At 39.8% G+C, this 14,607-nt stretch overlaps 1 protein-coding gene across 1 annotated transcript in view; it reads left to right on the top strand.

Moving 5' to 3' along the window:
- Positions 1–1,680: 1,680 nt before the first annotated feature.
- The window catches only part of LOC148351699 (ryanodine receptor 3), a 168,800-nt gene continuing 155,873 nt past the window's right edge, over positions 1,681–14,607 (top strand). Inside the window, exon 1 of the mRNA XM_088353681.1 lies at positions 1,681–1,885. Within this exon, the coding sequence (XP_088209807.1) occupies positions 1,838–1,885 (48 nt within the window). The 5' untranslated portion in view covers positions 1,681–1,837. The remainder of the gene's footprint in view (positions 1,886–14,607) is intronic.

A 14,607-nucleotide genomic window follows, 5' to 3' on the forward strand; every position in this document is an offset into this window, starting at 1 on the left:
TTTTTTCATTGATTGAGCTTTTTGTCATGAAGAAGAAACACCTATCTATCTATTGGTGATTTTATTCAAAAGGAGAAGCACCCGAACGGTGGACCCAAACGCTTAACGTTTTCACACCAAACTTTATTTTACGGAAACGGGGCAGTCATGCACAGGAACACAAACGCCAGTGATCGCTGGGCAGAAGAAGTGAGACACAGAAGTCAGGTGCGGGAAAACAGGAAGCCAAAGGCAGACGAGATCTAAACCCGACAGGACAGACGGGATCGATACCAGATACAGGATACACGAGCAAGATACAGGACGGGACAGACGGGATAGATACCGGATACAGGATGCACGAGCAAGATACTGGACAGGACAGGATCGATATCGGATACCGAATACATGAGCAGAATAACGAACAGACGGGATCAATACCGGATACAGGATACACGAGCAAGATACCGGACAGGACGGGACAGACGGGATCGATACCGAATACAGGATGCGCTTGCAAGATACTCTACGAGACCAATACCGGATGCAGGATACACGAGCAGGACAAGACCGATACCGGATACACGAGAAAGATACCGGACAGGACAGGACGGACGGGATCGATACCGGATACAGGATGCACGATCAAGATACCGAACAGGACGGGACGGGAAAGACGGGATTGATACCAGATACTGGATACACGAGCAGGATACCGGATTGGAACGAAATGCTTGCATTGCAAGTGCAGAGGTTCGCTGACGGACTGACAAGGAGTGAGTGGAGTACTGAGTTTAAATAGCAGGGGAGCCAATCAGGCAACGAGCAGAAGCTGGCGCCAAACGAGCGGGCACAGTTGAGGGCAATGGGCAACTGTGACACATATAGTTTATTTGTAAGTTAAGGTAAAACAATCAATGTTTTTTCTATGCTACATTTTATATATTGCTTTCTTGTTATGTCATTGAAATTATGAATAAGATGTTGGTTCATTTATTTGTAAACGATCTGTACCTCACCAGTCATGAACCTCATCGCATGCCACTGGAGTGAAGCATCTAGATCAGTGTAAATTGGGAAAAATGGGAATCAAACGTTGCTTGATAAAAATATTAGTTTGTTATAAATGCAAGTCAGGGTTTCTGGTGTCTTTTGGTCAATAAAAAAAATGATTTCGCTCGTACCAGTAGCCGGCGGGCTTTTTTTTTACTTGTAGGTTGTCGATTTAACGCTAGATAGCAGCATCGGGTTAAATTGGGAAGTCCATTCATTGAGAGCATAAATACAGTTTTTTCTCTACTATCAGTGACCGACTTTTTCCAATTTCATTGTTAAAAAAATGATTGCTATATTAATTTGAGTGACGTTAAATATATTTTAGATTTTTTGTGAGTTATTAGGGATCTTTTTGATAACGCCCTCGTAGTTATTCTTTCGTGCATCCTCGGGTCAGGTTTCAGGACACAACCCCTTGCTCAAAATTGATCGTCGGGACGTGTTGCTCGTGCAAGCTTGCATCAGGAAGTCGGAGTGATAAAATGCATGCTTTCACGTTCCATTTTGCAAGGTTTTTGAGAGTCTCGAATAGACAGCACTGATCGCTGTTCGAACGTCTCAACATGCTCGCTTGCCGTCGCAGATGTTGTTTCTGATTCTGCTTGTTTCCGCGCCGTCTCCAGCATCAGCATCCTCTTTACACACTCCTCCCATCCTTCCCTCTCCGCCTCCGCCTCCTCCTCCCCGGAGGCCACCGGTGAAGGAGGCTCGCGAAGCGGGGTTTGTCCGGCAGTCTCGCCGCTGTACGACCGTGGATTAGCTGCATGCCCACGTCGACTGGGAAGAGGAGCCACTCGCAGCCATGGCTGAAGGTGGAGAAGGAGAGGATGAGATCCAGTTCCTCAGGACTGTGAGTACACCTTGCCTGATGTGCTGCTGCCTGCTGTGCAGACTTCTCTTTGTGGTCGTGTTTATTTCCATCCCACGTACAGGATGTTATTTTTTGGTTGAATCAAGTGCCTGTCTTGTTGCTTTTATTTCTTGAAGGCGGCGATAGTAGTGCTCTATTGTTTGGGAAGTGAGTGATCCCACCATATGCATAATTGCAGTGTTGGAATGAAGAAGTTGAAAGCATGTCCATCAAGCTATCTCCAGTCTTTGTATCTGTGTTTCCACATAAAAAAAATCCTTTTGTGGTTGTGTTTATTTGTATTCCATGTACTGGACATTATCTTTTTTGTTAAATCAAGTGCCTATCCTGTTGCTTTTATTTATTGAAGGTGATAATAGTGCTCTATTATCTGGGGGGTGAGTGGTCCCTCCTTATGCACAATTGCAGTGTTGGAACAGAAAAGTTGAAAGCGAAATTTGCTCAATTAATCCAATCCGTTGAGCTTTTTTCAATCTAGGTATCTGTGTTTTCACATCAAGATAAACAACTTCTCTTTGTGGTCGTGTTTATTCCCAGCCTATGTCCTGGACATTGTTTTTTTGTTAAATTAAGTGCCTGTCATGATGCAATTATTTCTTTAAAGGCAGTGTTAATAGTGCTCTATTGTTTTTGGAATGATCCCTGCATATGTATCATTTCACCTTTGGAACAAAAAGGTGTTTGAATAGATTGAATCCATCAAGCTATCTTCAATTTCTGTATCTGTGTATTCAAATGAAGAAACACAACTTCTCTGTGTGGTTGTTCGTCCCATGTATGTGGCGTTGTTTTCGGTTGAATGAAGTGCCTGTCATGTTGCTTTTATCTTAAAGGTTGTGGTCATAGTTTGCGAAGTGAGTGATCTCGACATTCGCACAATTGCATTGTTGGAATGAAGCAGTTGAAAGCAAGTACGTTAAACCAGTGGTCGGCGACCACCGGGCCATGGCACGGTACCAGGCCACACAGAAAGAAAAACAAAGGCTTGTTTTTTGATTGTACCGTCTTTATTCGCATATTTACGCATGTTGTTCACCTAATAACAAACTCAAAGTTTGTGTGCGTCTTATATCGATGTTTTAAGGTAGTAAGTATAGCATCGTAATTGAGCAGTGATTGATCAGTTGACAAATATCACTGACATCATTTGCTCAGTTTTGCATCCAATCCAAATTGAACCCGATTTAAATACTAATCACAACGCCACTAGGATTATAGATGACAAAAGAAAATGCATTCAATTGTATCTCATTATCACACTATTTTTACTCAGGTTGTCATGTTGTATGACATTTTAATGGGGCGTTATGGGAAATAGTTCAGCCAAAACAATGTATGACAAAATGCCTTTCCCTAAGTCATTTAGCACACTAGTGGTTTAGTGATAACATAGTGGTTTTGGGCTTATTATTATTTTTTTATTTTATTAGTTTTTTTTATTGATAGAAAAAAACTTCATTCAACATAACAGGTAATCATACATGGTTTTATTTTTCTCCCCATTGCAAATAAAAAAATAGATGATTAAATTTTGTAATATTCAATATTCGTAATTTATTATTATTATAATAATTGTTATTATTGGTATTGTTACTGATATTATCATTGGGCCCATGAGAATATAGTCAGACATTAAACCGGTCCATGGTTGAGAATAGGTTGCCGTCTACTGCCCTAAGCTCTCTTTAATGTCTGTATCTGTGTTTTAACATGAAGAAAAACAGCATTTGTTGTCCTAATGTTTTTCTTGTGAATGATGTACAATGTGTAGGACTTGCAGTACACAATTGGAAAATGATTTGTAACAGGTTGGAAGAGGGTTTAGCCATTGTGCTGTTTCTTTAGAGAGACTTTCTTCCACTCGCGCAACAAGAGATGCATACAAATGAAAATAGTCCAAATAAGAGACCAAGATACTACAATTACTTGCTTTTTATCATGTTGAAGGACACCGTGGATTTTGTTTTAGTGTGTTTTTGTGTTCCTAATGTTATGGCCAGTGACTGTATTCAAATGTAGTAGCCAGGCAGTGGGAGCAGACAGTTGCTCCAGGCTCCGTCTATGCATGCAGCAAAGGTTTACACAACATTTATATTCAAATCCTCATTTATTAATGTATTCTTCATCCGAACAGTTTTGCATAATGAGGACAGACAAGGGGTCTCAGGTTCAACAGGATATGCAACCTAAGCTGTCTTGGTTTAAAGAACGGTTGTCCAAACTATAGCAGAGGGCCCATTTGACGACTTGGCCATTTATTTGTATTTTTTGTCGTTGTTGTTGCCTTGTTGTTGAGGCAAGTCACACTTGTTTTTTTAAGAAAAATCTCAAGGCACACCATACAACAAAATGTTCCATAAATAACATCCCTAGTTTCATGTTTGTTAATGTTTTTAGAGCTTAAATGATCATGTTGCGTAATTGAATGTAGAGTTTTTCTTGTCATTTGTGTTCAGCATGTCTCAGGAAGTCACCTACTGAAATGGATGAACCTTACTGCAAGAAAGCAAAGATACAGAACGAAAGGCATGGTTTTTTTGAAAGGCAAAAAGGGGCAATTTCTTGCGGAACACTAGAAACATCCTCACAGCAAACTAGTGCGCTCCGGCACAGTGCTTGAAAAACATTGCAATAAATTATGAACAACATTGTTTCTCTTTCCACATTGTGGGAGGGTTTTAATTGTATGTAAACATGACTAATAAAATAATATTTCCATAGATTGCAGCAGTTTTGGTTCAGAGGGTTAGGGTAAGATTTAGATCTAGGTGCTATTTAGTACAATGGGTGACAAGGTTTTTAGCAACCCCGAAATTGTTTAATACTAAGTCTTGCACACACCTGTGCCTAGTTGAAACCCTGGTAGGGGCCCATTGGTTTTAGGAGGCCTACCAGACCCTAACTTAAACCCCTTTCAAGGTATACCAGACAACCACAAATATTACTGAGGGTGCGGCTTTTTTTTGTGCTATTTTTCCCTTTTTAATCCATTTTTTCCTTTTACATGTTTTTTTCTTCTTTTGTTTCATTTTCCAAGCTTTTTGCTTCTTTTTTCTTCCTGTTTTCTATTTTCTTCCTTATCTCTAAAACGACCCCAAAATTGTTTAATACGAGGCCTGTTTAAAACAAAATTCCCTACATTTAAGTGTACTCTGGAAGTTCTTAAAATAGTAAATAAAATGAGTAACGTATTTAATTTTTATGCATGTCCCCATCAGACAAAATGTTTTGGACACCAGCGGTTTACAAAGATTATAAGGGAAACTCAGTAACTTTTGGTCTTATTTAATTCAAATATTCAAAAGCTTATACCAATGTGTCTTTGGTTTGAAACCTCCATTTTTGTCATTTAGTTTATATCCAAGAAAAATGGGTCAAAATGCAAACTAGCATCTAAGACTGTTTCTCAACGGTTTAATAAAAGTGTTAATTCTGATTTCATTGAAACCTCGTATTTAGATACGCAGAGGTTTTTTTTTAAATGGCAATCAATCAGATAAAAAAAGACTCATTGCAAATAATAGATTATTGTTCCACTTTCGGGCAGCACGGCGGAGCAGTGGTTAGCGCGTGTGCGGCACAGTTTTGAGGTCATGATATCGAACCTCCTGTGTAGAGTTTGCATGATCTGCCCGTGCTTGCATGGGTTTCCTCCGGGCACTCCGGTTTCCTGCAACATTCCAAAAACATGCATGTCAGGTCGATTGGCCGGTCCAAATTGTCCCTAGGTGTGAATGAGCAAGTATCCCTGTGACTGGCTGTCAACCAGTTCAAGGTGTCCCCTGCCCACTGCCCGAAGACAGCTGGGATGGGCTCCAGCACCCCCGCGACCCTACTAAGGATAGGCGGTGCAGATAATGAATGAAGGATGTTCCACTTGCAGATCATTTGGCTCATTATTTATGTCATTTTTAAATCTCACTTTATAGTTCATTTAGATTTTTTTAAAGCTTTGTGTAGTAACATAAGATGTAAAACCTAATTATTTCCTTTGTCAGATATGTTTGCTCGTTTTTACAAATTTTTTCTTTTTTTTATGAAATTCTTGAACATAGATTATTTCATTTAAAGTAAGAATATACGACTTTTATTTTTAATAATAGTTAAAATGAGAATATCATTTGTGTATTTGATAAAAAAAAAGAGTAATATTTAAATTGAGCAGGGCTTCTTGTTAGTGACAATGGTAATTATTTCCACCTTCCCCACTTTTTACCCTATTTAGTTATCTTTTGATAAAGCAAATTAATGATACTATAAATGGCAACTCTTTCTGCTCTTTTCCACATAGAGGAAAATGCAAAACAGGACAAAATGCATGACAAAATACAGAGCAAAATATATGAAAGAAATACATGACAAAATACACGACAAAATAAATGACAAAATAAATACAGAAATAAATAAATGACAAGATGAATGACAAAAATTAATTAATATGAGAATAAATTGCATCTAAATTGAATATTGAAGTATTACATGATATATTGATGTTTTCATTTATTTTTATGGCATATATCTGTAGGTTTGTATTTATTCATATATTTATTTCTAAATATCTTGCAGCGAACAAAACAATTTTTTTGCATTTTTATGGTTTCACTGCATGTCTAGTTCAGAAAAAATGTGTTTAAATATCAAAAGATATCCCCTCATGCGCAAGTCTCGAACATGTCGTCATTTTCATCTTCCCAAGAACAGCAGCGACCTTTTAAATCTTTCGATTCACTATCATCTGATACCTCCTGCTCGTTGGACCCCACAACCGCTCAACCTTTTCATTGCAGTGCATAGAGGTCACCCAATCAGCACGTGTCATGCTCCTAAAGGGAGCTGACATTTCCGCGCCGCTGCTCATCTTTTCCCTGAAAGTAAACAGCATCCTAATTGCAATTTTTTTTTGTTTAAAAAAAATCATAGTCGTGCCTATTTTTGGACCCCGGTTCTTTTGGGTCAGTGAATAAGCTCGTGTGCACGTCTGAGTTGAATGCAAATGTGTGTGGTGCAGTCAGGCTGCGCTAGACATGGCCGCGGCAGAAATTATTCATCAGTCCAAGCGTGGCCTGAACGTACACACGCGCGTTTATGTAGCGTAAGTGCTCAATTTACAACTCATTCCTTCAGAACCGAATGCTCAGAATGGATACATGTAAGAGTTGCATGAGTACACACATGTGCAGTGGTACACTGTGTGCATCAGGTGTTTAAGGCGCTCTTGGGACCTTTGCACAGTGCCTAGCAAAAGTATAGGTCACATTGCCAAGAATAATCATGTGAGACCAACCGTGATATACCTATATATTTATATATACATCGAAAAAAACTGAACAGTGGGTATTGCAAACATATTGCTCCCTTGTTCTCTCAGCTCGCCATCTAACTCCAGAAGTTGTCTGACGACTTCTGAAAAATCCAATGTCGACCTAAACGACTGACAATGACATAAAGAGTGCGCGTGTGTGTCACTAAGTCTAAGTTTAAATGCACCTCAACAGACAGCGTTATAAAGCATTATGAATGCCTCATGAAGATCAAAAAACACACCATGTAGGTTCGAGATAAAGTTGTAGGAAAGTTCAAAGCAGGAATAGGTTACAAGATTTCAAAATATTTACACATCTGCCATAGCACTGTGCGGGCAATAATAGAGAGAGCATAAAACAACTCTAAACCTACCAAGACCTGGCCGTCCCTTTAAACTTTCTTCCCAAACAACAGAGTAACAGAACTGTATCTCGGATTCTGAGCTTGTCCTTCGTGTGTTCGTTGAATTTTGGGTGAGGAGAACGTGGATAAATTAAGAGGCTGTAGATGAACTGCTTCTCAAAAGGTTTTTACTGGCAGAATATATTCTGGAGACCACCACAGCACAAGTCTTCAATTGGACAATCTTAGCAAGCGTCTCCTTATGACATTTTGAAGCAAGTTTTCTATACCTTTTTTTGAGGCGTCCTATAGGTCAGCTGGAAACCGCAACTTCCAGTTTTATGCTTGCACCTTGGTCTCGTTTCTTGACATCAGGTTGAACTTTGGTCTTTCGGTTAAAGTTCCTGCCATTAGTTTGAACTTGTGGTTTGCATTGAAAATATCCAATTATAATATAATAATAGGTCTACACAACCAAGAGGCACAAATAACACATCAACAAGGGGCTCTGGTCAAATGAAGTTTGTAGGCTAAAAACAAAATGTTACGTTTGGCGTAAGAGTAACACTGCACAAGGATGTAACGACCAATGGGTTACAAAATTTTATTAACACGTTACAGTACTCATTACCGAGAAAAGTAATTGTGTTCCAGGAACGTGTTCCCTGGTAAGGCATCACTCACAATAATGCACGTAAGCTTATGCAGAGTTGCATGAGTACATGCACATTCATTTGTACACTGTATGCATCATCATTTTAAGGTGCTCTTGGGGCCTTTATATATGGACTCCATCTGTTTCCAGCTTGCATCCAAATGTCACCCGTTATTGGAGTCAAAGCGCTTGATGAAGCAGTTCACAAACTGCTTCTTCTTCTTCTCTAACAACAGAAAGTAATTTCCCTGGAGTGAGAGTCGAAATTACCCCTGGCGGACTTTTCTCTATAACGGCAACTCTGTGGGAGGAGAGGAAACGATGTGAAGCAACGCCTGAAGTTGAGTCTGTTGGAGGGTAATTTGATGTTGACGGAAGAGAAGTAGTCATTCTGAACTCAAAGATTTCACTTCAGTACAGTTGATGAATGACACAGGGCTTTTAAGGGTTCAACACTGCAACCAATTTGCCAATTTTCCCACTCTGCAGCCTGCACCACAGTTTGCCATATAGAGTCATCAATACAGCCCAGAAAAACAGAAATACTCCTCTCATCTTGGCCACAACCTCTTTGGCTTCCGAGCGGTAGCGGGCGATAGGTGATATCTGAAAAGGAAAGTGGGGAACAAACAAGGACAAGCTCTCGGTTGCAGGGATCCCTGCAAGGCACATGGAGAATCACATTTTTGCACCTTATTGTCAGTCTGAGTGGGCGTAGCGACTTGGAAAAGGCCAGACTGGCGCTGTGACTAACGTGCCGTGGCAGCGCTTGCCTTGTTTATGTGGAATCTCTAGACTTGCTTTGCATTCTGCACATGACTGCCAATCAAGAAACACAGGGAACGAATAAAAAGGAAATAAGTATAGATTAGCTTAACCTGCAAACAAAACACCAAAAACCCAAACAATACAGTTTCTGCCCGCCCAGAATAAATCACCTTTGAATACCAACATACTATTTTTTCTTTGAATAACATGTATAAAAGTACATTTATTATTTATCACTTATGTAGTTTCTGACTGTGAAACACCCTTTAATAGCCAGTTACAATATTAGTTATCTATGTGTTGTTTGACACTATGCCAGAGCTTGCACAATACCAATTCACAGTTACGGTATTGGGTGACTTATTGATAATGGTGTCTGCGGTCAAGTTTGTGTGTGTACAAGGTAGATGTCCCTTTAGAATTGTTGTTGAGTTGCATACAACATATGTCTTTTATATACAAATTGAAACAAAAAAATCGGAATATTACCTTTTCACATGTCCATATCAATACTTAACACTTGAATAGTTATCGGTACCGATATAAGACACTGGTAACACAAGCACCTTACAATACTCACCTCCTGATATAACTGTTGTTTTCACAAAATATATTTTTCTAAACATACTGATTGTCATGATTTGCCAATTGCCCTTACCTGCACTCACTCGTTCACCCCCAGCTGCCACTCGTTCCCCAATTAGTCCTCCTCCTATTTAAACACGTCATTCTCGTTCACTCCTGGTCAGTCCGTCTGCGAACCTCAGCGCATGCAAGGCAAGCAGTTTTGACTCTTGCTTCCGTTTTGATTCCGACCTGTTTCTCGGATCCAAGCCCTGTTCTCCTGTCCCGGCTACCCTTATCCTGATTCTGTTTCTTTTATCGATCCCCGATCCAAGCTCCGTTCTCCTGTCCCGGCTAACTCTATCCTGATTCTGGTTCCTGTATCGATCCCTGATCCAAGCTCCCTTCTCCTGTCCCGGCTACCTGTATCCTGCCCGATTCTGTTTCCTGTATCGATCCCCGATCCCTGGCTTCCCGCTCGTCCCGGCTACCCGACTTGTTCCGATCTCAAAATGCACTGATTACAATTTTTTTCCTCAGAGTTGAGTACTTCCATATTTATTTCCCTGCGCCTGCTCGGTAAAAGTAACATTTACTGACCATTGAAACATTTTTTCTTTATTTATTTTGGTGTTGTATGCACTTTGGAATGACCTCACAACAATTGTTACACATTTGTGATCTGAGTTTTTTTTTACAGAATAAAATGTCTGAGTGAGGGTTTGGCTAAGACAAGTGATTCCATTATTTTTGCTAGGGGTTGTACATGCCCGTGGTGATAACAACAACTCGTTTAACATCAAATTGAACCTTCTCATTTCAATGCTTGTTGTCCTCTCTGAGATTCATTTGAAAAATGTATGGAATGAACACGACTGTATTGCCGCTGGCGTTTGACAATATTGGAGATGTTATCAAATGATTGAAATAACGACATGAGTGATGCGGTGATAAAATACGAAGCTCCACGATAGCTCAAAGTTAACCAGCAGTGTAGTCTACATCCACTGTCAGATTGTCAGTGTCGTTTCATTTTTGCATTACCGTCATTGCTTGAATAAATCTGTAATGTATGTACTTTGGTTGGAAGTGAGATTCATTTTCAAAATAAAAACTGTCATTCTTCACAGTGATAAAGTATGTTGCGCATAAATGCATACTACAGTTTCTACAGCACCATAGAATTCCCTTTCTTTTTTGCATAACGCAGGAAAATGTATTCCTTAATACTGTTTCACTCAAGAAAGTTGGTTTGTTGCGAAAAGTGGTGCTCAGGAGTGGCAGATTCCTGCAGTCGGGTAATGAAGTCCCACAGATAAAATTGGCCTGTGAGCAATCAGGAACAGCGCTGGGGGCCGGGCCCTTAGACGAGCCCGTGTGAAGCTGCTGTAATGAGCTATTGATTGTGCCACCAAATGAAGAAATTTTCGCGGTCGTGTCAGTGGCATGCAGTAAGCGGGCCCTGATTGATTTGGCGCGTCACAGTGTGAATATTTAACAAGGCAGTCAAGGAAGATCGTTGTGTCTTTATGTGCAGTTATGCTAAACTTAGCCAACTTCCGTATTTTCTGCACAATAAATGCACCGGATTATGAGGCGTACCCCCCCCCAAAAAAATTATTTTTTTTGTGAAACAGTTGTACCTCTACTTACAAATGTAATTTGTTCTGGGAGTAACTTCGTAACTTGAAAACGACACGTTTTGAATGCAAATGCGATATTCTTTACAAGCCCCGCAATCGTCAGTATGATATTTTTTAAATAAATCATAAAAAACTTGAAACAAACACATGTTAAAAAAGATTACCACACAATAAACCTAAAACAAGAGGCACACAATGTAAAAGCAACAAAGAATAGAGGAACCAATCAAAATATTCATTTACCTTTTTGCCTGAAAAACGTCTGCTTTGCCGGCTTTTGACAATCCTTTGGAAATGCACGAGGCAGATGAAGCGATATCTCGACTTGTCAACACTCTTTTCGGGTGATTCCTTTTCCAGAAATTCTGAGACTTTGTGGAATTTTGCCAAAATGTCTTTAATTTGTGCTGATTAAATTATCGCTGTATTCTCCTCCCTGCTATCTTACCGGAACTACTCCTCCCCATCTCTGAAATCCCGAACAGTGACGATGACACGAAGAGCATGCTGGGAGCATGCATGGCAGATTTTAAGCGATAGGCAGTTTGTTTATGTTCGGGAAACCCTGGTCGTGGTGCGGACTGTACTGTAATTTTGACTTTGTATCCTTTAACGCCTTTGTAACTACAGGCGATATTTCTCTGTTCAGGTACTTCGTCATCCGAACCTTTCATATGTAGAGACATTCATATATAGAGGTACCACTAAGATGCACTGGACCACAAGACGTACGGTATTAATACAACAGTTATGGCTAGGGTTGCATAAACAATGTAAAAGGGGCTGTATTTGTGCATTGAATGACCGGTTTGACACTGATCACAACTGCATACAAATGCACAACATTGGATGCAACGGGAATCAAACCTAAAACATGGCACGGAGTGTGCCAGATCCTATTCACGAGATCTCTTGGGATTCAGACCACACATGAAAAAGCATCGAGTCTTATTTAATCATCACGGAATTCTTAAGTAAAGTTTTTTTTTTTGGGGGGGGGCGAATATTGTCAGACATTTAACCAGTACCTGGTACAGCCAAACTAGCAAAGAAGCGCAGGAGATTCTGAACTGAATGGCGAGAAAGCATTGTGGGAAGTAATTTGGTTGTTCAGAACTGAATGAAGAAAAGGGCCTCGTTGGAATTAATTCTGTCATCCTGAAATATATAAACGAACACATAGCCGCACATATTTAAAACGTTTGTCACTTACAATGCTTTTAAACTAAGACACAGGGAACACTTCTCTCTATTGTTATATATCTGGTACCTTGAATACAAATTGTGTGATAATAAAAGACCTAATGCCTTTTCATCTGGGGTCTGTAGTGTAGTGGATAAGATCCGGCATACGGGTTCAATACCCGTTGCATTTAATGTTATGCAATTGTGAACAACCCTTCATGTCCCCACCAGCATTTGATATTCTTATCATTGCTTTATGGTGCAATCACTGCGGCTTCCTTTGTTTTGCAATACATGTTTAATTTAATTTGACTTTTCCCTTCAAACTATTATAATTTCCCAAATAATTTTCTCTTCCCAACCGAGTTTACATCAGATCAGAAAATGTGGGGATAAATATGTTGCTGTAATTTTGGATTTTACTACATATTTCCTCCTAAATCTCTTATAATGTTTTTTTTTAGTAAAATAACAATAATAATATTTAAAATGAGCAAATAATATATCCCAATTGTTTCTATCAAATAAGAAAATAATAGCTCAAATCAGTGCAATATTTTTACTTTTTTTCATTTATTAGAATTTTTTTGCCTTGCAATTATAAACAGTTTCATCAAAAAACCCATTTTTTTAAATGGAGTTGAATGTACTTAATTATTATAATGATTTAAGAATAGTAATATGCCGCTACCTTATATTATGGATGAATGTTACAGCTATTCGACTGATTACTGCAAGAAAGCAAACATACTGAGAAATGGCATGGTTGTTTTACATAGATGAAATTCGGAAAATTTCCAGTTGTGCACTAGTGTGCCCTATCTGGTAAAAGCACTGATCCAAATCACTCCTTAATTGTGCATTAAAGAGTTATTCAAGAGGAATTTAAGTGGAATAGATAATAGTAATTTTTTATCCTGATAGTTATGATGTCCAAAAAATTGCTTTCCAAAAGGGCATTTTTTTGAGCATGCAAGGTTAGGGGTTCTATCACCACCTATATGTGTTGACCACCCTCTATGAGTAAATACTGATTCGTAGCGTAGTCCATGATCGAGGTCACCAATTTCTTATTAAATTCATATAGAGGGGGGTAGTCTGTTTTTTGTTCTGCTCTCACAAGAGGAAGAGGAATGTGCGAGAGCAACACCACGGAAACGATGTCAGTGTGCCAATTATCACTCATTAAAAGTCTTTCGGCTGCGCTTATGAACCAATTGTAATGGGGTCTAATGTCCTATCTTCCCGTTGTGCCCCAAGTAAGCCAGTTAGAGAAGCGATAACTGCTTCCGTTAAGCTTACTTTGCCCTCCTTGGTAGCAAAATGAGTAATTTTCTCTGTGGCTTCTGACCAAAAAACATTACTCTCTATTTTTGCTTCTGGCAAGGTTTTATGTCACCAACACATGCCTTTTAAGATGGTCTGATTTGATATTCCATCGTATATTAAAGGAATACTTCCTGTTGTGCAGCACGGCGGCGCAGTGGTTAGCGCTTGTGCGGCACAGTTAATGTCTCGGGAACCTGTCGTGGGTTCAAGTCCAGCTGCAGACTTCCTGTGCGGAGTTTGTATGTTCTCCCCGTGCTTGCGTGGGTTTCCTCCGGGCACTCCGGTTTCCTCCCACATTCCAAAAACATACATTTCAGGTGAATTGGCCGGTCCAAATTGTCCCTAGGTGTGAATGAGCGAATGAGCTGTCTGTCCCTGTGTGCCCTGCGACTGGCTGGCAACCAGTTCAGGGTGTCCCCTGCCCACTGCCCGGAGATGGCTGGGATGGGCTCCAGCCCCACCCGCGACCCTAATGAGGAGAAGCGGTACGGCTAATGAGATGAGATGAGACTTCCTGTTGTCTAAAAATGACAAAATAATTTTTTTGATATTAGTAATCTGGTCCACTCATACAATTCATTCCAAAGTTGCAAAAGAAGGGACAAAAAAATAATTGGATGCCTAGGGCATTCCTCATAGGGGGGTCTATACTGGCAGGGGTTACTGGCCTTCTCATGGGGGTTTGAAGTGGGGGAACATATATAACATATTTTTGCTTAAGCATCCTGGGGGTTCCATAATAATTGTTAATGTAGAGCGGGGGATTCTACACTCCATGGAGGACTTTCTGTGGTTGATCTGAATCCAGATTTTAGTATTAACCCAATCAGTGCCAATAACCTATATTTTGGAACAGTTATCCCTCGTTTATTGCAGGGGTTAGGTTTAAAAATAAAACTGTGACAGGTGAA

Source organism: Urocampus carinirostris, chromosome 15 (genome assembly GCF_059441175.1).
Source record: "Urocampus carinirostris isolate Australia breed hairy pipefish chromosome 15, RoL_Ucar_1.0, whole genome shotgun sequence".
In the NCBI taxonomy this organism is placed as follows: domain Eukaryota; kingdom Metazoa; phylum Chordata; class Actinopteri; order Syngnathiformes; family Syngnathidae; genus Urocampus; species Urocampus carinirostris.